At 37.6% G+C, this 24988-nt stretch overlaps 1 protein-coding gene across 8 annotated transcripts in view; it reads right to left on the bottom strand.

Moving 5' to 3' along the window:
- Positions 1-772: 772 nt before the first annotated feature.
- The window catches only part of JAKMIP1 (janus kinase and microtubule interacting protein 1), a 92875-nt gene continuing 68659 nt past the window's right edge, over positions 773-24988 (bottom strand). For 3 of the 8 annotated variants that reach the window (XM_057426598.1, XM_057426601.1, XM_057426604.1), the window contains 5 exons: positions 23794-23871; positions 22044-22247; positions 6721-6786; positions 3937-3981; positions 773-1665 (listed from right to left, as the gene is read on the bottom strand). In XM_057426598.1, coding sequence (XP_057282581.1) covers positions 1633-1665; positions 3937-3981; positions 6721-6786; positions 22044-22247; positions 23794-23871 — 426 coding nt within the window. In that variant the 3' untranslated portion in view covers positions 773-1632. Of the gene's footprint in view, positions 1666-3936; positions 4013-6720; positions 6787-22043; positions 22248-23793; positions 23872-24988 lie in introns of all 8 variants that reach the window. The other 5 variants (XM_057426603.1, XM_057426605.1, XM_057426599.1 and 2 more) reach the window with 4 other exon arrangements.

Here is a 24988-nt window from a genome sequence, read left to right as displayed (position 1 = left end):
GTGCTTTGTACCAGGAAATAGGGTTATTCAGACCCTCACACAAGCCACAGTTTGCTGCATCTGACTGAATTAATCTTGTGGAGTGCCTCAACTACTTCTGCAGGTAAATGGTCTTGACTGGTGATTCTTTGGGAAGAGTACATCTAAAAATGATCTTCTGAGGCTGATTCCTGCAGCTTCAAGAGTGAGATATTCAGTTGCTGTGACAAATCTTTTCCTCAGCTTTCTTTGTGCTGCCTTTTTATTTGCCTTGTTATTTTTTTCAATCATGATTTCTACTTTACGTGACATATTATTGTAACCATCTTATCCCACTCCATGTTCATGCTGGAGTTCTGTGTCCATGGGAGCAGAATTGTTTCTCTGTAGCTTTCTGTGTAGCCCTTTAAACACACAGATCATTTTCAAGAAAATATGAGGGAGGAGAAAGTTATCTTTTTGTGTTGTGCTCTTAATATTTTCAGCTTGCCTCAACATCCCAGAAATAATTCAAATTATCTATTTCTTCCTAATGCCTTTCCAGCTCTGAAATAACGATTTGCTTTACCCCTCTTAGAAAGATAAGCTTCAAGCTTTTGAATCTTCCAACCATTCTCCATCTTAAACAAATCTTTTCAACTTTCATTTTTTTCAGTCTGTGCTTCACCCCAAATCTTTTTTGCAGTTCAGCTGGTCTTTGTTTATCATTTTTTGTTTATCATGTTTAACATTTGCTGGTTGAGGTTGTGCCATTTTTGCTTCCTGGTGGCTAATGTCAACATTCTTTTGTTCCACCTGGGACAATGCCATGATTTCCAAATATTCCTTTGCAACTATTTCTCTGCTTATCACATTTGTCTACACATCCATTCCTTCAAGCCGCTCTTTCTTCTTGAAGAGATAACTGAGCACAGTGAGTCATGCATTCCTTTTTACTAATCTCTCAGGTGACCTCGGGATCTTCCATTCTCCCAGTGCTACCTTTACAAGTTATTGCCTTAATTTTCAAGAAACATTAAAATAATCATTTCTCCCACACAGTTCTTACCCACTGCAAAGTTTCCTTACTTCAATTGTCCGTCTTGACTTTCTCCAAAACCCATCTCTTCTCCATCTGTTGATTTCCAGTGTATGAATTTAATATGAATTTTACCACTGCAGGGTTGTAAATTTCTATTTGTTTCCATCTTTGAACAGTTTTTCCCCCTGTCAGCTATTTACTATAGAGAATTTATTGTCAAACACTTAGCTTCTTTTATATAGATTTTAAAAATGAGATTCTGTGTTTCCTGGGTGAAATGCAAACCACGTTTGTTGAAAGCATGCAGTATGGAGACAAAAATCTCAGTACTGTAAGAAAACCATTTGGCAGATAACAGTTCACACAGCAGCCAGTAATTGCACTTGTATTTTTTCCAGTGTTTGATTGGTGTGAGAGTGTAAATTTTGTTTAGATTTTTTTTTCAGTGTTTATGGTGTGCTGGTCCTTATTTGATTCACAAATCGTTCCAGCTTGAAGCTATATCTTTAAAAAATCTCTAATTCTAAATTCAAATGTTTTGCAGCTTCAAGTATTATGCAAACTGTTTTAAGAAAAAAATGCATCAATTTAAAGCTGCTCAATAAGTATTTTCTGTATTTTTGCAAGTGGACTCAGCTGTTCACTCCATAGGTTCTTTTAGTAGCCTGTATACAAAACAAAAAACAGAAAACTAAAACAACAAAGAAAATAAAAAGTCTGATGAATTTTAGATAGAAAATATTAACATAGAAATAAGTGTTGGTATCCAGCCCTAAATTTACAGACACCACAATCTCTTTCTAAAAGTTTTCTATTAGCTTCAAAGTAATAAGAATCAAAATTGCTATCAGTAAATCACCTGGTTTGCCTTGAAGTAATGAACAGTGTTCCAGAGTTCAACTAGAGTTAAATCTCTTAAAATAGGCTTTGCTGTGACACATTAATTAGAGACACATTCATCTGTGGCAAAATGAATTATAGGAAATTACCCTCTACATTAGCACCACAATACAACGTGCACTCCTAGAAATGTGAGAGTTGAGTAGCTATGTGGCTACACAGTCATTACCGCTGTGCTATCACCTCAAAATTCTTGCCACAAACCTTGAATTTAACTGCTTAAATGGCTGCTGTTAACAGGAAGAACAGCAGCTTATATCAACACAACTTATTTTCTGGAGACTAGATATACTTGAAAATTTTTATTTTCCTCACTAAAGCGGACCCATAATACTATATCAGCACAAAAGCCTATAGATCAGGCCTAAGCCTTCAACTCTTTCATTTCAAAGTATTTTAAATGGAATTTGATAAATGCTGCTGTTCTCACTAAGTTTATAGAATGTTTATAAGGTGTCTCTAAACTTGGCCAATACACTTTTTACAGTATTTAAAATCAAAAGTATTGATCCAGATGTTAGCACCTCTAACTGGGATTGGAGTAAAAAAACTAGATTAAACTCCCAAGACATGTGACTCCTTTTAACATTACTCTTCCAAACTTGTATCTGTCCTTTCCAGTCTCCACAGAACAGAAAATTCAATTCAGACTGTGCTAAGGTGAACAGGGCACCACAAGGCTTCTCTTTTCTTCAAATGCATCTCTACAAGCATGTGTTCAATTTTTGAAAAAATGAAGAAAAATTCAAAAAGGAATGCTCAAAATGCAGTTAAAAATATTGCTCAATTTCAAGAATTTTTCAGCACCCATCTAGCAACCAAAAGAAAGCTTCTGCACATGTAACAAAACATTAATACCCTTGGATTACATCCCACCCATCTGCATCTACCATCATTTTATTGCAAAACATAAAATGCATGCAGCAACACTAGTACTGAACGACCAAAGCTAGTTCCCAAGTCCGTCTACAGAAAAATGATAAATGAATGTACTGGGATCTGAATAAAACCCCAAAAGAGACCATGATAAGACAGGTCTGATTTCTCAAAAGTACTTGTGATCTGGGCAGAAGAAAATACTGTTTCAAGCTTAATGTAAGGTAAATAGAATAGCTTTTCTTGATAACTATTGTCATCACGCTTCTTATCATACAGTACTTGACTGCAGTTTCAAACAAGTCAATTAACCACATTTTCTTCTATAAAGAGATTCCATGAACATAATTCACAACAGATTCCAAAGGAAAAAAACACTTTGAAAAACTGAAAAGGTAAAAACCTCGTGTATTTTCAGTTTTAAACAAACCAACCAAAACGTCAGCAGCAACAACAGAAAGACTGTAAATATTCAACAGTTTTAAACCACACTTTAACCCTTTAACAGTTAGGTTGCCGAGTTATGATCCTTACTGAAAGGCATTGCTCCAGGGAAGAGGGTAGTGTCTGAAAGGAGAGACATGGAGGTTTCTTATCCTTACTTCTCCATGTTGCATGGGCACAGGGAGAGTCGATCACATTGCAACCTTCACAATGCCTTATAAAAGGGGAATCAGGTTATTATTTCCTAAGCTACGTCATGGCTTCAAGGAGCTTGAGGAAGTGAAATGAACCCCTCCTATTTTGCATGTGTGGCGATGCTTACAGGGCTACTAAAAAGCAAAACTGACAAACCAAAGACTGTTCACCACCTCTCCATCTGGCCTGACAGAAGGTAGGGTCCTACAGCAATATCTGAATTGTTAGAAAAAATATACCTGCCCTAGAGAACTGAAAAGTACCCACTGCAGTTAGGGCAGTCAGTATCTTAGAATGCAAAATCCTTTCTTATTGAAAACCCAATGACTTTCTGCAGAAGTCTAGAAAGGTAACTGAAGGCATCCAAGTTGGATTTTATAGGTGATTATTCTTCTCTGTGCAAGCAAGCACAACCAATACACCCTCCCCCATAGTTTCAGGGTTTTATATACATAATTCTGAAAACATGGTAAAATCTAAGAATTAAACACGGAATATAAAGAAATATATAGAATACCAACCACACGTCTTGGCTCAGTTGTGTCATCAAGGCCACAGAATGAATGCTAGTGAAAAAAACAAAAAAAGGAACAAAAACTATAACATAAGATCAAAAGAAAATGAGGAAAAAAAGAAAAGAAAGAAAGATGTAAGATATGTAATATGAAATCCAGTGACATTACAGCAGTTAGTCCTACATCTACAGAATTGAGTTGATCTAAAAGATACGGTATACCGATTTTACTCTAAAGATGGGTAAAGGGGTATAAAATTCAGTAATTGAAGGCAGATTTATGAAAGGTAACATTTGTTGATCATGTAACTTCAGAATTAGTAGGTTTGGCTTTGTAACTCAGTTAAGGAAGTACTTGTAATTACACACCTGAAAACTTTCCTGAAACGTGACTTACCAAGCTAAGAGCACAAACAAAATGCAACTTGTAAGGCAGAGAATCAGTTATGAGAAAAGCATGATGTGTTTAAACAGCACTCGTTCCTCATGTATCAAATAGTAGAATAAAACAGATTTTTACGTCATTCTTCTGTAAAGCCTTTTAGAAGGAGGGCTGGCTGCTGAAGTATCTATAGGGTAAAAATAGCCACCCTTATGTTCTTATTTCACTGAATTTTATATAAAACTTAAAAATAGAACCCATTCCTAAAGGAAAATAAAAAAAACATAATCATGACACAGTAACTCTGAGTAGTGCATTGTCCTCAGCTATAACCAGAAATGAGGCTGAGCTATAAATGCTGCCATTCCTTCAAAAGCATAAGACTTCTCTCCACAAGAAATTATTGTGCTCAGAGTCAGCAGCATGTAGGTGTCAGTCTGCACCTACTGACATATTAAATCTTCAGAAGATTAATGAAGAAGTATATCATTCATTAATTCTCTGGCAACACAATCTTCCTTTGGGCAATCAAATTCAGAATGGGATTTAACCCCAAGGAAAAAAAAATATCAAATGTAATACAGATAGAAGGAAGCTCTCCACCCATCCAGGAGCTGAAGGTTAATAGAAAATGATGAAGCTTTCTGGAAGTCTCCTGCCAGTGTAACATTAAGGCAAAAAGAATGTTAATCATTTTAACTCATTACTAGCTATCTGCTAAGCTTATGATTAAGCTGTTTCTTTTCCAATTCTTTTCTCTCTCCATTCAACTGATGAGCCAGCACAGATAATGCTAACTTCCATTTTCAAAATTAGCAGTCTGTCTAATCCACCACTTTGTGAACTGTAATGGCAATGAATTAAGGGCTTACATTCTGGCAAATGCAACATCTAGATATTTTGATATTTTAGGATAGGTGGATAAATACTAATATTTGCAGTAACTAACATGTAAAGCTATCACTTATCCCTCAAGGTTTCTCTGCTTTGAGGAGTTAACTGTATCATCTTAGACATCACTGGCTGTTAGGCACGAACAGCTTCAGGCACAGAAGTGGATCGAGGCAGAAAATGGCACAGGCAGTAAAAGAACCCTTTAAGAGTTGGATATTGGCTGTGTTTCTCTGCTACTGGAAACAGGAATCACTGCCTCCCCAATGGATGCAGGCAGGCGCCCCAGCCGGGGACTAGGTGGCGTGGTGTAAAGTGTCAATTAGCAAGAGCAGCAGAGAGCCCAGCTTTTCATAGCTATTTTCCTGGCTCTTCCGCAAACCCAGCTTGGATATCACAGCTCAAAAAGTTCAGGATGAGGTACAGCAGAGGAGAGGCAGCTACTATGGGAGCAGAAGGGGCCAAGGAAGCTGCTGAAGGAATTGGAGTAGATACTAGAAGTGCTATATCCCCAGAGGGTGACACAGGGAAGACTGCAGCAATTCTGAGAGCAGATGAAGGGACAGTGAGATTAGTGAAGGATGAGGAAGAAACCACTAACTTCTGCATTTAGCCCAATAGCAGGTTCATGTAGTATCAGTAAGTATCCCTCTGTACCAGAGAAAATGAATCAGAGATTATGTAACTCATCTTGCAATCTATACACTGGTTTAGAAAAATCAACATAACTAAAACACTTTGCAAGGGCTTAGAGAAAGCCCCATTGTGAGCCCATGCCCTGCAGAACAGCCTAAACTCCATAGACCTGGGAATCACTTGAGCCCACCGTCCAGGAACCTTGTGCCATCTCTTGCTTGGGACCACAGTGACACAAATACATTTGCTGTCTTAAGCTGCAATCAGAGCTTCTTCAAAAGAGGAGAAATATCATAATATACCCTGGGTCCAGGTTATTAATTTGGAATTAATTCATTTCTATCCTAAAGAAATATTTTTTGTTTGTTGTGTTTGTCCCATGCACCTCATTAACTTTGGTTTAGTTTTCAGTACTTGCAAGTTTTGCAAAGTAATGTTATCAGAAGAACAGGACAAGTGTTCAAGGCCAGATTGGACAGGGCCTTGAGCAAACTGGTTTAGTGTATGGTGTCCCTGGCCATGGAAGGGGAGTTGGAACTAGGGGATCTTAAGGTCCTTTTTCAACCTTAACCATTCTATGATTATGCCATATAGGGACAAATCTTTATGTTGTGTCTGATCTAAAACACAGCAAATCCTCCCCCTTCTAGTCTAGTTCAGACTTTTTTATTCCTTTCTGCACTTGGTAGAAAACCTAGGTAACAACTAATTTGAGCAGATTAGGGACAGAGCTTCATTTCACGCAGCAATGACTTAAAGCCAAAATTTATCTTCTTTTAAAACAGATTTCATGTTATTAGGTGCTATTAACACCAATGCAACAGAAAAGAGTAAATTAGCATGGAAAAAAAAATGATTGGCATTGCACAGGCATTTATTTACCTTTTCCTCAATTTCTTTGAGTTGCCTTTTCTGAAGTTCTATTTTATCTTCTAGTTCTCGAATTCGCTGGAACAGAAAAAGTAAAAGACTAATTATATCTAATTTGAAAAGTATATGAATCAAAAAGATAAGAAATACATTAAAAATTAAATAGAGCAAATGCCCATTAATATAATGCTTCATTTACAGTTACATTAAGCAGGTCCCTGGCAGGATTGCTTCATGTTTCCATGAAACCATGGCATTTTAAACAAGCTGCACATTCAGAACATCATGTTTACCACCAGGAAGTTTAGCACTCATTAATCATAATTTTAAAATTTACATTCAGACAGTACCAATTAGTGCCAAAATTCTTAGAAATACATCACTACTTTCCCTGCAAATGCCAGAAGTTTTTCTACTTACCTAGACAGCAGATTCTACTATTACTTTTCATTTCCATTCTCTATTTTCCTTTCCTATAAAACATAACTATGCTTCTGGTGTAGTTACACTATACAATATGATTATGCTATATGATTTTCAGTTCATCACCAAGACATCATCCAGAGGTTCAGTTACATTCTTTTACTAGGGCCACCTCCCTTCTACATGAAGAAGATGCATTTTATTACACTTTTAGTATCTTGTACTTGTTACAGATAAAATAGGTTCAGAAATGTGTTTTTTAATAAGTAGAAACCTGAAACCTCCTCCTACTAACAGCCACTGTGAATCAAGGAGCAACTTCATACTAACAGCTTTTCTTAGTATTAACTACCTGACCCCTGCCTGGCCTACAGTGGTTAAGGTTATTAACAGTTCCTGAACTTTGAAAGAAAAATCGTAGTCTATTCTAATCTCTATGCATAGGCCAATAGAATTAGTGTAGCAGCTGCTGCACCACTCCCAAATTATGTTATTACTCCAAAATTGATTTCAACAAGAGTATTTCTTCCAAAATAACACCCAATCATTACTCATAAGCCTGTGCGATCAACTGATGTTGACAATTGATTACTTGCATTCAGTTCAAAGATCTTAAATAGTGGGAAATGCTCACAGTAGCACAGAAATGCTGCAGCAAGGCAGCAGCTGATCCAATGGCCATATTGCTTTTAAGAATCACATAGTGTGGTGTGAAAATTGCAGATCTAAACTAGGAGATACCCCAGTGATGGGGTACATCCAGCCCTGCAGTTCACTTGGCCTAGGGCATACCACCACCCATACAAATACTGCAAACAGGTCACAAGCAATAGCTTTGTTATTTTTGCTGCTGTTTCAAAACAAAAGATTTTGCTTAAATGACTGGTTTGAATATCATGCAGTCAGGAAAAGTCAATCAAAACCTCCACGGTATCATTCTGCAAGATTATTCTCCAGATAATACAAAAGCACAAAGCAGATTACCCTCATGTGACACCAGTGCACACAGCTTTGCTGACAGTAACAAATGCCCCAAGCACAGCTGTATTAATTTCACTTTTTCTCTATTAACTTTTGAATTGATTTATACTTCATCTACTCCCAGCTCAAACCAAATCTCTCTCTCAAGCGATCGTCTTCACATACTGTATGTATCAGAATATTATAGTCACAGTAAAATGCCATGGGATGAGAAGCAGGCAGTTGTAATCATCTCTGAGATCTCTGGTCCATCAGGTTATACTCCTGTTTCTCTCCCGCTCATTTCAGTTATGTTGATTCCTACTTACAACCACATCCCAGATCTGAGTGACAGACTACAATTGTCTGGGGGTCCTGCTATGCTCTGTGATAAAATTTGGCCATGGTGAAATAAATGGAGAGAAACAATACTTTGAAACTCCATTTTCCCCTACAGGATTTATCATGTGAGATATTTTTTCAATATTGACTGAGAACTCACCTCCAGAAAAAAAAAGGAAAATAAAAAAGTCCCTAAACGTCTGGTGGCTTTCTCACCTCAGAGTTTACAGCAAAAGCTCTTTAGTTCTTTTATAAAAGAACATCTTAATTAGGATAAGACAGCATTTTTCAGATTAGGGAATTCTGTTAATTAAGTAAAATTTGAGATATTATTACTCCCCTGTGAATTGTTAAGCTTTTCACAAGATTACTGCTGTTCAGCTATGCTCTCCAGAAGCTAAGCTCTCTCAGAATAGTTCTAAAAAACCAAAAGGCTGAGGCTTCTATTTTTGAATTCCCACCCACAAACCATTATAATTGTTAAACTTGGTGGGATAAAAGAGAATTGTTTTCGGAAACTGTTTTAAGATGAAGAAACACGTACTTTCTTAATCATCAGCATAACAAAGACAACCTAGAGATTGAAAGGGAATACACATAGGGTTGAATTTCTTACCAGTGAAAAATCTATAGAAAATCCTCAAAACAACTAGATTTGTATCAGTAAGGAGGATATATAGAGGGTGGATATAGTCAGTAGGGCAAATTTTTTTTTAATATATATATATATGCATATATGTGTGTATATGTAGACTTATTTCAGACTTGCCATCTAAGAATAATATATTAAAATTAGGTGACCAGTGTTTAAACAGCTAGCATTCCCCTTATATGAGTGGGAATCACAATGACAGAAGACTTAAGCTGCAATTAAGCAAGGTTTTGTAATCAAATTCACTACAGATATTAAGAGTCTGTAGACAGGTCAGAATTTGTTCTAAACCACAACCGTTGGAATTTTCCATCAGGTATCAAAGACTGGAGTTTACTTCTAGTTGTTTACTTGATTTCCTCTGCAACATTGTAGGGAGGATTATCCAGGAAGATGAAGCGGTTTTAGCTATTCCCCCAACACCCTCTGATTGCACAGGGTCAACACTGGAAGGTTACCAGCCTAGCTCAGCTATTTATATATCCTGAAAAATCTGACCTAACTAATTTATTTTCATTTAACCACAGAGATTGCCTTGAAATATAAATGTATTCATGCAATATACTGGCAGGAAGGAAAAAAAAAAAAGGCAGACTTACACCTGCAGATGGTGTTCAACAGAAAAAGAATTATTTTCCGCCATTGTACCTAGCTGCTTTTACAACATTGTGGTGAGGCACTCGGATAGAGTTAGGAAGCTATGAATGCTCCATCCCTGGCAGTGTCCAAGGCCAGGTTGGACAGAGCCTTGGGGGACATGGTCTAGTGTGAGGCATCTGTGGTAGTGGGGTTGGAACTAGATGATCTTAAGGTCCTTTCCAACCCAATCATTCTATGATTCCATGATCATCTTGACCATACAAAGATTATTAAAAAAAAACAAACCTTTAAAAAATAGATGTAAGCTACATGCAGCAATCCTGGCTGTAACAAAAAAAGTATTTTCTAGAAATAACAAGAAATGCTCCGCAGCCAAAGGTTATAAAAGAAGTTACAAAAAAAATTACACGTGCTAATTAAGACCAAAGGCAGGATTGCTTGAGATTCACTATAAGTACTTAGATCTCTATCTATGTTTTTTTTTGTTTACAATAATTAACAATCAAGAAGCTGTGGACTCACTCTCAGGTTTTCAACACTTGATTAGATGTGAATTCTGATTTATGTTTGCAAAAGCATAACTGTGACAACAAATCACACAGAACTATTTCACTGTTGTCAAGAAATTCCACCACCTCTCATGCTTCGAGGCATAAACTGATGATCACTAAGTCAAACTTTTCTTACTATGTCATCTAAAGTCATAACAGTTGTGCTGTAAAAGATGCATTCAGCTCTACCCTTGACATAGCTCACAGTAACCATGCAGGGTAAATCTAGCACATTTTTAACTGCACAAAAACTATGTAAGGAAGCAACAAAATCTATTATATCTTGCTCTCAAAACTTTGAGAAGTATTAGTTGAGAAGAAAGCCACAGACTGCTCTTTTGCTTATTCTGTTTTTAAAAAGGAAGGGGATATGGCTAGATAACCTAAAACCAGCACAGTATTTATGTTTCCTTTAAAACCCCTAGCACTGGGCGAGGATTAGGGACAAAATATAGCAGAATTCTGTTGGGTTCTAGCGGTTCCTGTGTTCCTGCGGTTAATAGCTGCTCCTCAGTCACATGGGTGTACCTTTTCAGGACTGGCAGGATTCATGAGAATAACAATGTGCTGCCAAATATGAGGCCACACAAAGGAGTTACTGTAGGCAAACTGTCACAGGGAAGCAAAAATAGTGAAGAGAGACTGAACCATGAAAGAGAAGAGCACAAACATTACAGACATGGATCCTTAATACTGTCCACCTCTCCTGCATTCCAAACCAACCTGCCAAAACCATGAATACTAATTTGTTACTAATTTTATTACGATAACAAACAGAACCTCATAAAACTTCTAGATGATTGGTGGTGGATTTGTGAATACTCCCTGTTACTACCTCCACCTGCACAGAGCTCTCCAGAGTTGGACAAGCATCCATTTCAGTATGGCAGGCAACTACTTGATGAAGCATCCTTCCTCTAGCAACGAATTTGCTGCCACTTCCGAGTAAGTGCTTACAAACAAGCAGAAAGCAGCAGGGCCAGAAGGGCTGTACTGCTGTATTGAGTTGACAGCAGATGGCTCTGCTGGCCAAGCTACCCCTGGAACAGTAGCTTCAGCTCTGTCAGGAGAGAGGCTCAGCTCTGAAATCCATTTGCATTTCCAGACAGCTACAGAACAAAGATGCTAAAGACATACAACATATGCCTTACTCATTACCTAACTACAATTTGAACAGACTTTTAAGTCCCATTATAAGGTTTTTCTTACTAGCAGTTATATATACATTATATGTACATAGGCAGGTGATACAGCTATAACCCTGATGGACAGCCTTAAAATGCCAACAATTAGATAAGAGAGAGAACAACCAGAAAGTTCAGGCAGCTAAAGCGTACATTTGCTTTGGAAGTCTATAGTGCGAAGACAAGCATATGACTGAAAGTCTGCTAAAGAACACCTAATATGGCATTATGAGTGACATTACCAAACAGAGCTGTAAAAGGGAAGTTTACAATCAGACACTTCCAACTGTATAAATTATGTGTTCACTGACTGCAGTGATCATATACCATCCCTCCTCTTCAATCTCCAATGCTCAGAGGGCTGTCAAATTGCCCTAAAGATGGAAGTTATACATTTTTCTCAGCAGAAGATAACTAATGTGTGGAAGAGGCCTTGCAAGTGCTCATAATCCTTGTTTCCTTTCACCTTATGATGCAAAGTTCATTTTTTCTGGAAAATAGTGCAATTATTCACTTAAGCAATTACTTCTCCTTGGTAAACCTGGATGGCAAGTGCCTTTAATGTGTATCTTCCAGTACTGGTAGGGAAACAAATACACCTCTTCCTTTCTTAAGTAGCAGAGAGCTGAAACACCAAGATGGGGCTTCACATTACTCCCAGCAGTTCTGATCTTCCTCCACAGGGGGAGTCTCTCAGTTTGCATGAAGAATTGCTTTATAGTAGCATGCTGCCTTAGCTGGTCCATGAGGGACCAATTCAGGTGTCTCCGCACCTAACAGCTGGATAATTTCCCTAATGATTTTTGTTTTCAAATGCATCCAAACTCAGCAAAACGCTAAATAACCAGAAATGCAAATTCATTATTGTCCTGACTCCCTTGGACAAAGATGCAAATAAAGGGACAATACAGCTTTTAAAACTGAATTAAAAGCAATGGGTTTCTTGCAGACCATTGAAATCAGAGGTCAGGAATTGTATTAATGCACTGCTAGTGGAGAACTAGCTAGGTACTGATTTCAGAAGAGAAATGTCTGTAATTTTTAGCATGGTCTGGCTCCTGTGGCTATACTGCAACCTCAAGGTTGCAAGCCACATCTCTGGGATGTCAGCAGAATCAAGGTTTAGGTGAAGTGTAAATAGCATGCCAATGGGTGCATGCCTGGGACTATTACACTACTTTCACTAACAGAGAAATCGCAGTCACACAGGCTTAGAAAACTCAGCTTGTATTACAGAGCAAGGAAATAAAAATAATCAACCAAATAGTAGAAAAAACGGCTCTACACTTCCATTGCGTGACATTATTGAATGGCTAACCAAAGCAAAAAATATTGCTCTATTAAAGAAAATAGTTAATTGAGTTTCCACACAGTCCACATGAAGTATGTGTGCACAGCTTGTGTTATAACAGCAACCCATCTGCATTAAATACCATTTCCATGAATATAGTGCCCATTGTACAGGAGTGCTGAAATAAGTGGAAATCCTTCTGCTGAGCTCAGTGAGCCCTGGACTGCAGTCTCAGAGCTATAATTTGTCTGCTGGAGGCAATAAGTCAGCTTGGTAATGATTTGTCATCATTTTGAGAGTTTGTCATGGGAGGAATTTCATGACTGTAAAGAAAAAAATTGCTATAATATGTAATGAAGTGCTCTACTACTCTAAGATGCTAGGTCCAATTTTCCTCTACCAAACAACCAAAATGTGCATACTTCCTCATTTGTTTTAGTTTTTCTTTCACGATACCTCAAATTCTGATATCTCTCTACAATTACATGCCCCCTTACACAAATTCCAGGGTTTTGACCCAAACCGCCAGCTACCTTTTTAGCAGCAAACACAGATTCCGAGAATCTTGGTGTTTTCTATTTATTGGATAGTGGTGCAGGCTAGACAAAGTGGACTTTATCCAAGCCTTCTTCTCGAATTCTTCTTATGTCTCTCATTCTTCTTCTATGTCTTCTCCAATTCATTCACAGCATTAGTCAGTTATTCAGACCTGAGATGACATCTTGGATGGCTTCAAATCATCAAGGAGATTTGCCAAACAGGAAAAATGCTACCATGAAAGAAACTTCTGTGACGTATTTCATCTTTCAGACAATAGTGACCCCATTATGCTTCATGTAGGTGTCAAGCTGCAGAATCGATGTTCTTGTTTCCTAGATAAGTGTGTAAGAGCCCATTTCAACAAACATACTGTTTTACTGACAACAGCATCAAAAACATCCATTTATCTGGCAGCAAAATATGTTCCTTGCCATTCTACTATAGTTGTGAAAGCACAAGGATGTACTAATCAGGAGGTTTAGAAATCACCTTAATAGTTCTTATGACACTCTCTTATTGGATTTACATTCATCAGCAAATCCAAGAAAACAATTTGATAATTTTAGCACAAAGCAGACAAAGAAGGATTTGCTAAGCTGCTTAGAGCCTCGGCTCTCAAATGTTGGAATGATTCAGGTTGATGTACACTCACAGGATAGGCACCATGGATGGACTGTATCAGACATGACCTGTATTTTCAATCTGCAGGTAAGATCTTTAATAATGTGAACAACATAACTATGTTACCTGTAAAATTTAAGCAAAGACGAATATGCCTTTAGCTATTCAAATCACTAACCTGATGGATAAAATCCTTAGTGAAAACATACTATTTTCTTGATTTCTTTTTTAATCTAATGCATTTTAACAGCTGTTTAAAACCTCAACTGTGTTTATGATACAACTTGCATAGGCAACTGCCACATACATTTGCTCACGCTGTTGGATCTGCTACTGTAGGGGATGTGGATTCAGGAATCTGAATATTCCCTTTAGACCCATATTCCTAGAGTGGGTTTTGCATAATGGTCATAAAGAAACAAGCAAGCACACTGTAACAGCATTAGCTCAAGATACTTGTGTTTTTTTTTTTCCATCTTGTTTTAGTTTATGAATAAAAATTTAGTATAAATTTCAGCCAGTTGAATATAATAATAATAGGTAATTTTGGATACATTGTACGTCTCTGATTCTTACCAAGGCCTTTCATTGCATAGCAGGTAAAAATTTCGTTCCTTTCTGTGTTCATGGTCTCAACCATTATAATTCAACTAACAGTTACTGAAGTAGAAGAAATGTTAATCTTTATTATGCATTTGTAGTTTATTTGCCTTCCTGAGGAGAACGAACATTTTGGCAGGTGCACTAATGCATTTTTCAGCATATGTATTCAATCACATATTTCTTATTAGTAAAACAGTGAATTTCATAAATACATTTATCTTAAAATAACTTGGATTAATATTTACTAGTAAGCTTGATTTCTTTTTACCACTATGAGTCTTTTAATTTATGCTATAGTAAAACCACATCATACATTGATATCTAACAGAAGAATATCAACAGTCCTATTGTTTTTCATTTGGGGAAAAACTAATTAAAGCCTATTAGACATATCTACCCAGAATTCTCAGTCTGTGCAAACTCAGAAGGCAAAACAAACTCAGCATTTTAAAACTGACTCTGTGACAACCTAGACTCATAATCAAGAAAGAATAAAAAAAGCATCATGTCCATTTATTTAGCATTAAATTTAGATTATTTCACATTCTGATATTTCAATAGCAAATTTCCATATAATACTTAACATAAGTATGAATTTTGCATATGAAGACACATTTAATCTTCACTTCTGTAACAAACTTCACAACACTTTCTTTTTTAGATTTACCTTTCCTCAGCTCCTACTGGCCTTTCCTAAGAATCATAGGATATTCAAGACCATAGGATATTTCCTAAGAATCATAGGGTATTCAAGATCATAGGGTATTCAAGACTCTGGCAGCGTTCAAGACCAGGTTGGACGAGGCCTTGGGTGATATGGTTTAGTGTGAGGTGTCCGTGTCCCTTTCCATAGGAGGGTTGGAACTTGATGATCTTAAGGTCCTTCCCAACCCTAAATATCCTATGATTCAGCAATTCAGATGTCAGGATTTCAGCATTCAAACTTCAGATGAGAGTTTCCTTGATTCTAATATCTCTTTAAGGCACACAGCTGCTCTGGGGTATAATCTCAATCATACCTTGTTTAGGACAAAGGGAACAGATATTTTGTAGGTATTATTACACCAGTCCTACTGTAATCACTTATACAGGTGAGTAGCATCACTAAGGAAGTTAGCAAAGCAGGCATGGTTTGATCTGAAGCATAAATATATAGAAAATATACATAACAGAACACTATAAGATGAATATATAGAAATGACTAAAATTAAGTCTCATCTGCTATGCGCGTCATCCATGGGAAATTACAGAAGTATATTGTGATATTGTCATTATAGCAACAATTTCAAAACAATGATGCCTTGATATACTCAATATCCACTCCTGCGTGACTAATCAATACTGCAGGTCAACTATGATTAACCTAGTCATGATGTGATTGATGTATACAGATGACAAGCAGCTATGATATCATACGCCTTTAAGAGCAATTCATGCATACAAAAAATGCATTATCAACAGTAATCTATTACATGTTGAAGAGCAAAGCATGGAACATTTCTCAATTGCAAACATTAATAATTGAAAAAAGAATAAAATCACTAGTTGCTCCGTGTATTCTTCTTCATGTACAGTTGTATGCAAACAGCTGGGAATGAGCTTTACTAGCATTTTAACACTTTGGATTTAAACAGACACATTTAAACAGATCATACCTATATAGATTTGGATGTAAAATGATCTGAGACTTTCCACAATTGTTATTGTGTAAGTAACCTTAGCAGTAATACTTCTAACTGCTTTCTAAATGGTGTGACAAAGCTGTGAGGTCTTGACCAAGCCAGCCTCTCTGCACGAGGTAATATGTCAGTGGAGGTGTTGTCTTTAATTTGTCCTCTCTGACACAAGGCAATGGGCCAAAGAGGAGCCGAAGAGGGCAAATTTAAGATAACACCTCCTCATGCCTATCAATGAGGCACACTAAACACAGCATCCTCCCTCTCCTTTTCTCAGGAGCCTTCCCAGTCAAACATGAAACCTTAATAATTCTCCTTGGATGAAAAATAGATGGCCTATCAACCATAACAGATTACACAGCAAAGGGGAGCAGAACAACTGCTTTATTTATCCAAGCTTTACCTGAACATCTATGGTATATCAAATGGCAAACCTCAGCTTCCTACTTCACACTGGTTATTACTGTATTAATGAATTAATTTATTCAAATGAAGGTTTTCAGGGAAAAAAACAACCAACCAAAAACCAACAAAAAAGAACATGCAAATATACATCTAAATGGCTGAGCCAATATGATCTTACAGATATGATGACATTCAACCCTACAGTTTTGTAAACAAACTACTCTCCCAGTGTGAACAAGGTGTCACACCTATAAGCCACCAGGGAGAACTCACGGAGTTATGTCATCCCCTATACCCTTGTTTGACCTTTAAGCAGTAAGAACTTGGATCTTCAGGTCAGGGACTAAAAAAAGGAATGAAGAAACTTAGTGAAGGAAACTAGTCCAGTGTTTCTCAATTTCAAGCTATATTTATATTTTGACATTTCAGGATGAAAAAAAGACATCACTGCTTCTGTGTTCTCCTTGGTGTCCATGAAAAAAGTGCCTGAGGCATCGCATTTCAAGTGAATCCTTCTCCATGCCAGTGACATAAAGAGGTCAGTTTTGAGTTATACCTGTTCTGTCCTAAAGGATTGTCCTATGTTGGCTTCGAGTAAAACATGCCAATAAAATGGCAACTTCTGCTTGTATTACTAATGAATAGTACAACCTGGTCATAGGAGTAAGTGCTATAGTTTGAAGAAAATATAGTTAAAATATTTACAGCTATATTCCAACTCTTCAGGATTGGAGTTGCCTTCAGCAACTCAGTATATTTTTGGTTGTTTTCAGCAACAATAGATATATTCAGGACTAGAACTGAAGTGATAATTTGTTTTACTCTGTAAAACAGCTCCACTCAGGAACATTCTAATTCATTAGTATAAAACACCCCCGGCTTAGTACAGTACCATAGTGCAACTCAGAGGAAATATAAGTTTCACAATTTTTGATGATGCAATGAACTAACTGATCTTTTCTATTTCCTTTTTCTTACAATTTCATACGAGTTAATGTTGTGCTGGGTAATTATTGGATTCCTTTAATAAAATCCGTCTCTGACATCCCTTTTGACTGGCAGCAGCCATTTTTGGAAATGAGAGTGTGTCAATCTGCTGTCCTTCAAGGATTTCCTAGCTTCTCTTTCTGTGTAAAATAACTTCAATTAAAATCAGAAAAAAGTCTATTTCTATTATAAATTTTCTTCACATGTGAATACTTCTAAACAGTGCAATTTGAGTTAATCTATCCTAATTTAAAGCCTTGTTCTGATGACTTTACACAGTTTCTTACTGCAGAAGCAGCTACAGTAAAATCGAAAGGAATATATTTCAAGCTAGATCCTACTAGGTTCATATAAAGTTTAATTTGACCTTTAGATATTTAATTATTTTAGCTGATAACATAATTACAATATATTTTTAAGGCAATCAAACCAGGATAACATGTGGAATTTTTGTGCTGTTTTTTGAGAGGGCCTTTGGTCTTTTTTGTTTTGGGTTTGGTTTTTGATTTGTTTTTGTCTTTTTTGGGGGGGGGAGAAGGTGTGGTTTGGTTTTCTTTGCTTAATTAAGGAGTTAACATCACTACTTCAGAAACATGCTGTATTGCTTGATTTAAAGTGGATTTTCTCAGAGATGGTTTTTAGAGCTACACCAACATAATTTTTTCTTTTTAGAAATGGCTTAGCTTATTATATATACAGACAATATATCTGAAATTAACCTCCTTAACAGTACCTGCTAGTAATGATTTTCTAAAATGCACAGAAGTCATGCTTCTGCATTGACTAAAGCATGAATGTTACTTTTAAATGAAGTCCCATTAAAAATAAATCAGACACTGATTTACAAAGGCTTATAATAACAGTGCGCAGTACAGCGAGACATTTTTGATGGCAATTTATGCAAGAATGGCAGTTGAACTGCACACACCCTATGGCTAGAAGCAAATATCACAAGCTGCTCATGACAGATTTTTAATTAACATATTTTCCTCCTCTAATAGAGAGGATGGTGTAAAGCAAAGCACTTTCTCCGACTTAAATTGAATACTACCAATGAGCTTCAGCTGAGGATCTGTGCCCCAGACCTGCATGTTGCACTTTGTGTTTAATAAAAGTTTGAATGTCTTAGCAAGCAGATCTATTCACACAGTCTATCTAAGTTGAATCCACAGAGGCCTGTTTTCCTTAATACACAATGGGTATACATGGGTAGTTCCACTTTTAGGTTTCATTATATTAGTTTAATGAACAATAATAATGAGGGGCTATACGTTGCCAAGATGAATAGACCTACCAATGTAAAACAGGGCCTAACATCCTGAATTATATTTATTTCACTGGAACAAAGTCAATATCTGGTGGGTAAAAATTAGGGCTTTATATCCAGACAAAGCAGAACACATAAAGCAGCACAGACTCACATTTGGACAACAGTTTACCCACTCTCTTGTGCACATCCCTGTCCCTTTCAGACAGCGCATTCCACCAGCTTTGGAAAACCAGCATCTCCCAGGCTAAATCCTCAAAGACCCTGCACAAAGCAGTTCACCAGTAATGAAACCCTGCAGACCTACCAGTAGTGTTTATCACATGTCTTGCCAATCTGCATCCTGCAGTATGGTCAAGGATCATTTACATGTGGAAGGAGAGAACTCCTCCATAATCAGATTTTCTTGGACCCTCATTCTGTATGTCTGACACAGAAACTCTGACTCTGAGAAGGATGTAGCCAGCCAGCTAGGATAAGCAGAGTTGTTATTTTGGAGTCCTTTTATCAGGCTGACTACCTCACCAGACGGTAATAGAAACAAAAAACCACATCTTCTGGAAGTGACCAAAAAGTCATCAAACTTTAAGAAATTCAGAGAATTTGGAGTCTTTAATATATGGTTTCTGTTTCATGGGAAGTTTGAGAGTGTTTGCAGCAAAGGCATTCTCTATTAAGTCTTGCAGGTCCATCAGGCATCATCATTCTCTGTAACCTTCACTACAGAGAGTAAGAAGGGTGGTGCTGCCTCTAAAGGCAATGCAGACTGTACAGATATGTCCAGGTCTAGATTACAGTTTTGCCAGAATAAAGTGTAATGGGTGTTTCCTAATGTCACAATGACAGCAAAACCTCTGGTGGCCATAAATGTAAAAGGAAAAGAGGGAATTCGTTTAATATAGCGTCTATGGATGTAGTCCACTTAGAACAGCTTCATCCATACATTAGGATTCTCTCGACACAATTATGGCTTTCTTTGTGTAGCATTCAGCTTCTGTCCTCAACCAGTGTGGATGAACGTAATCCCATGAGAGTTAGTCCTGTGACACTATGATCCATGCTAGGGTTTCCTGCTTGATTGTTTTTAAGGCATACACATTTGCATACTACTATTAGGTTATCAGTGTTGACCATTGGCCCCATAACAATCCACAAATACAACCTTCAAAAATAACAACTGAGAAGAAACTGAGCAAAGCATTTCAAATGTGGTTTCCCACATCCCAGGCAAATTAACTGGCATCTTTGCCCACTGGGGTTTGGTTTTTTTATTGTCTACTACAGTGGGTTAAAAATAGATGACTAAAATGCTTAGCTCTTTTTTAAACAGCAGAATATCATTTAATGTGTCCTGCAGGGCTGTAACATTGGCATGTCTAATGAGATGGGCACAATATAAAACTCTAATGGCACACTATAAAATATATTTGGAGACAGGTACATAAACATCCAAGGCTAATGAGGCTACCTTTATAGTAACATTTTTGGTTAGGGCAGGAGTGAAGTTTTCTTCCACACTCATCATATTTAGCTTTATGATGTGGAACAATCTGTGAATACATGAACTGGACTCAAACTGAAGATGTCCTCCAGAAGTGCACCTGAACTGCTCTGAGAGGGAGCAGTCCACGGGGACCAAACGGAACACAGTCCAGATTACACTCCTGATATGTACATAGTATTGATTTTGAGTCCTCAGGAACAACTTTTTCCCTCCACAAATCTATGCCTAGTTTTTCTTCCTATGTGCCAATACTATGTGAGTCCAACCGCACAGGTGTCTCCCAAAAACGCACTCCAACAAGGGTTACAAGAAGGCCCCAGCCAAACAGTGTCAAGCTTTCTGTGTGGCAGAAGTAAAGGACCAAACTGTATAAAGTCTGATGTAAAAAACTGAAAATGTTTATTATTTAGATGTACAGGCATGAGTCAACACGCATCATCATTCATACCCACTAAATGTCACTGAAAAGCATGGCGTTATTGTTCTGAGCAAAACACTGACAGCCTGGCTAGCAAAATGGACTGCCTAAGAGACTATCAACAAAAACCCATTCTCACTAATTAGCTACACTAATAACACTAAGCTAATGACTTCTGGCTCTATCTTTATTTAACAAATTGCATATATTTACTCTCCCCCTCTGACATTTTTAGAGACAGCTGGTGTCTACCTTCTACAGCTTTCTCTTCACCATTGCTTATCTGACACCCATTAAAAGAATTCATGTCCTGATCTCAGTGTTACGTGTTCTAAACCAAAGGAACATAGTGAAGGATTAGAGAAAGGAGACCTGAATGAAGTCAGTACACAACTCTAACACTGGAACCACAAGCCGATAAAAAAGCTGGAGACAGTTTTTTTTACAAGGGTGTTTAGTGAGGGGTTTAATACAAGGGGTGATGGCTTTAAACTGAAAAAGGGTAGATTTAGATTATATATAAGGAAGAAATTCTTTACTATGAGGGTGCAGCTTCCAGAGGTTGCTGTAAAGAGGAACCAAAATCCTTAGGAACAATGATTTTGTCTAGAATAATTAACATCCTGAGAAATGCAACTCTCTTCTTTCCATGAATATTTGCACAGAAAAACTAGCAATCCTACCAATGGTAAATAATTACCATTCTTCCATAGGGCAGGACCTTGCCTTACTTCAGGTTGCCAATATTTGTCCTTAAGAAAGTGATTCAGACAGACAAGTCTTTTCTGAGCTAATTTAAACGTGGGAAGGCTTTTGAATGCCTTTTAAAAAACTTCCTGGTTTGTTTGGGGTTTTATTTGGGGGGTGTAGTTCTTTTGTTTTTTATATAAAAGATTTCACAACTAGCTAAAAGAAGTAAAGGGGAGTGGGAGGGATATAAAACCTGGACTCCTGTAATTGCTACTCCTGCATTTCCTCTTTTCATACCTTTTCACTCTCTTAAAATGTTCCATTTGTGTTTTTCTAATTTAAGCCTTAAACTTGCAATAAGCTCCCCTTGGAGTCCTGTGGAAGACTGTGTGGTTGTACACACATGAAACAGACGGTGCAACAGGACCTTGCAGTGAGACAGTGACTCGTTTTGTGTTCCATGCCCAGCGCAGCCGGGTCCTCAACTCCTTGACACAGGAGCAGTACAAATAGACTAAGCGTAACTCAACAAGGTGAGGGTGAAGCGATGCTGTTGAATGGGCAGTGGTGGCAACCACAGAGGTAACACCAACAAGGGGATAGAGAGAGAACCAGGATTACCTGCTGTGCCTGCTGCAGCAGCTCCATTCGCTCGTGCAAGATCTGGCTGTCAAACTCACGGCTCTGCCTCAGGATCTGCCGCCGCACCTTCTCCACTGCAGCTCGCAAATCCTCCCTCTGGGCTTCAGTCAGCGACTCGCTTGCCCACCTTCCTGGATCCTGCTGCAGGGCATTATACAGCGTGGCTTCCAGCTCCTGGATTTTCTAATGCAACCCAAATCACATATAGACAGGCTGCCATTTGAATCCAGCAAGCAAATGACCCACCAACAGCTAGAGGAGAAGGCTAGCAAGTGAAGCTTTAGGCAGGAGGGAATGACAGACACAGACAGGTAGACAGAAAGCAGCAGTTGTGAGCAGTGAGGAGCATTCCACAAAGAGTGCATGTAGCGTCCCAGCACTGATTTACACCCAGGTGATGCTTCCCATTCTAGTAAATGATTGATTTCTATTATTTAAGAAAGAATGAGATGACAGTTCTGCATTCAATACCTGATAAAACCCCAACTACTGATACAGAACATTACAAAATTAATACAAACTAACAGATTTCCTTCAACTGCCACTGAATTGTTAAGCTATCTTGTAAAATATAAAGCCCTCAGGGAGAACTGTGAAAAACAGAAATCTTACTGTCTTCCTCTCTCTGGCCCTACTATCCTGCGATCCTTTCCTCAATGTCTACGTGACTGGCTTAGTTCCAAGTTGTCATCAGCAATGAAGAGGAACACTAATCCCTCATCAGTCTCTTGCCATTTGTCAGATTGCTAACCAGATTCTCATGCACTGACCAAAAGAGCGGGACTTGCAAAGCAGAGAGCACAGGAAAACTTCACATTCACATGGAGAACTGTATTCCCAAGAGTAAAAGAAAGGTATCATGGCAGTGATTCCTGATAATTTGAGTTAGTATGATGCTATTAAAAAACCAGCATCCAGACTGACAATACTTGGATCAAGAGCATCTGACATCATCCATTTAGCCCTCATACCACCTTTGTGAGGTAGGTAATTCTATCCATATTAGTGATGCATAAACAGCTGCACAGAGAGGTTAAATGGCTTGCCCAAGGTTAAAGTGCTAGAAATAGAGCCTGTTTGCTTTTATTTCTGTTATCTTCTCTGAGCACTAGACCCTGCTTCTTTTCTGAAGACATTTTCCTCATAAGAGATATTTACAAAGTATAAATAATTCTTCAGGCCATTATATTTTCATTTCCTGAAGTCCCATTATGAACAAAGTTGGGTGTGCAGTTTCACCAGTTTGCAATCATTGCTTAGCCTGAGAGGAGGCAAGGTTGCAGCTTCCCTTTTGAAAACTAGTAAGGTTGAATAAGACCACACAGGGAGGAATGGCATAGGAAGAGCAGGCATTCCCGACTTAAGATAGGAGGTTAGCAGCAGTAATATTTACAAATGTTTACGGAAAAGCAGTATTGGAAAAGTTCTGACTATAATTTCTGGTGCGTTTTATCAGTCATGGTTTTGTGGACACATAAACCAGCACTTCCCATTGCAGATGTACTAACAATATGTTCACATATTTTAGAATAAAAAAATGCATTGGAAAAACATTACACTTTGAAATACTATAATCCATTTCCTAAGTCTTCATGTAAGTAATATTTGATGTCCTATTCTGGCAGAAAAAGAAATCAATTAAAAAAGAACCTTATTTATAATTAAAAAAGAAAACCTGTATTATATCAAATCTTTTCAAACATGAACATGTAATGACTTCTTCTCCTACCATGTATGCCTGGTCCAGAGCTTGTTTCCTGTAGTCGAGTTCTTCCTCTAAATAACCCTTCTGTTTACTGAACAGGTCCTGAGCAATAATAAAAACAACGAAGTGTTTGTTCTTTATCCTAATTCGTGAAGAACCATAAATGCCATTATTTTTATGTGAACTTTCCCTTGAAAGCAAAAAAATATGTATAGCCAATGACCACATTCATCCTGAGCATATTTGGAATATCAAATTTACAGTATTAGTACTTAAAATGCACGTATAATATTAGCGAGTTGTACCTAGATAGCATTGACCTCTGCAGTGTACAAACCTGCCTTGACCTGACAGAAGTGCACACAACAGCTGAAAGGTGAATAGGAATGTGAATGCATGTGTTCAATAGCCATAACTTGCATGGAGCAGGCCAAGGGAAAGAAGAGAGAAACACAAGTGAGGACAGTTCATGGCTTTTCTGACAATGTCCAATGTGTACCCTCAAAGAAATCATGGGGTGAACCCTATTCTGCGTTGTCTAGCGTGTTCTTCTAGGGAGGAAAACAGAACATGCAGGGCCACGGCTGGGTTCTGCAGCTGCACTCCCCAACACAGTACTGAAACAGCTGAAGGAAGAAAGAAACAGTTCTCAACTTGTGAAGGCAGGAAGCCAATTTGAAACAGGTAGTGAGGCTCAGAGAGGTTAAGTGACTAGCTAGAGAGCGGAAGAAGTTTTCCAGGTACCTAGGATTTAGAGGGATTTTTCGCTTTTGTTTTTAAAAGTAAAACCCACTAACTTTCACAGGTTTTTATATATATGTATATGTATGTAAACATAGAAAAAACATAAAACTAATAAATAGCTAAATATAAACATCTAAAATATTTCTATAGTTTTTATACATACACACACATATATATGTATATATACAAACACAGACTCAGATTTCAGTAAATTCAACATTCAAAAGCATAACATTGCAAGACAGTTGCGGACATTTGAACAGTTGTCTGAGTAGTCAAGCAAGAACTGACTAGTGACAGTGCTCTTACAAAACATGCCTTGAGAGTGTTTTGAGTGGTAGTAAGTAGAATTTAAAATAGTTATTTGATTTGATTTTCTTTCAATGCAGGTTTTCATGCTCAAAAAATTCAGTAGTAGACTAGAAAGCAGAGAAGCCCTGTGATGTAATCTATCATTTTCCAGTTCTTTTTTCTA

Source organism: Pezoporus wallicus, unplaced genomic scaffold (genome assembly GCF_028554395.1).
Source record: "Pezoporus wallicus isolate ANWC-B61680 ecotype Strahan unplaced genomic scaffold, APGP_CSIRO_Pwel_v1 scaffold_13239, whole genome shotgun sequence".
In the NCBI taxonomy this organism is placed as follows: domain Eukaryota; kingdom Metazoa; phylum Chordata; class Aves; order Psittaciformes; family Psittacidae; genus Pezoporus; species Pezoporus wallicus.
This window is presented reverse-complemented; position numbering and strand designations above follow the sequence as displayed.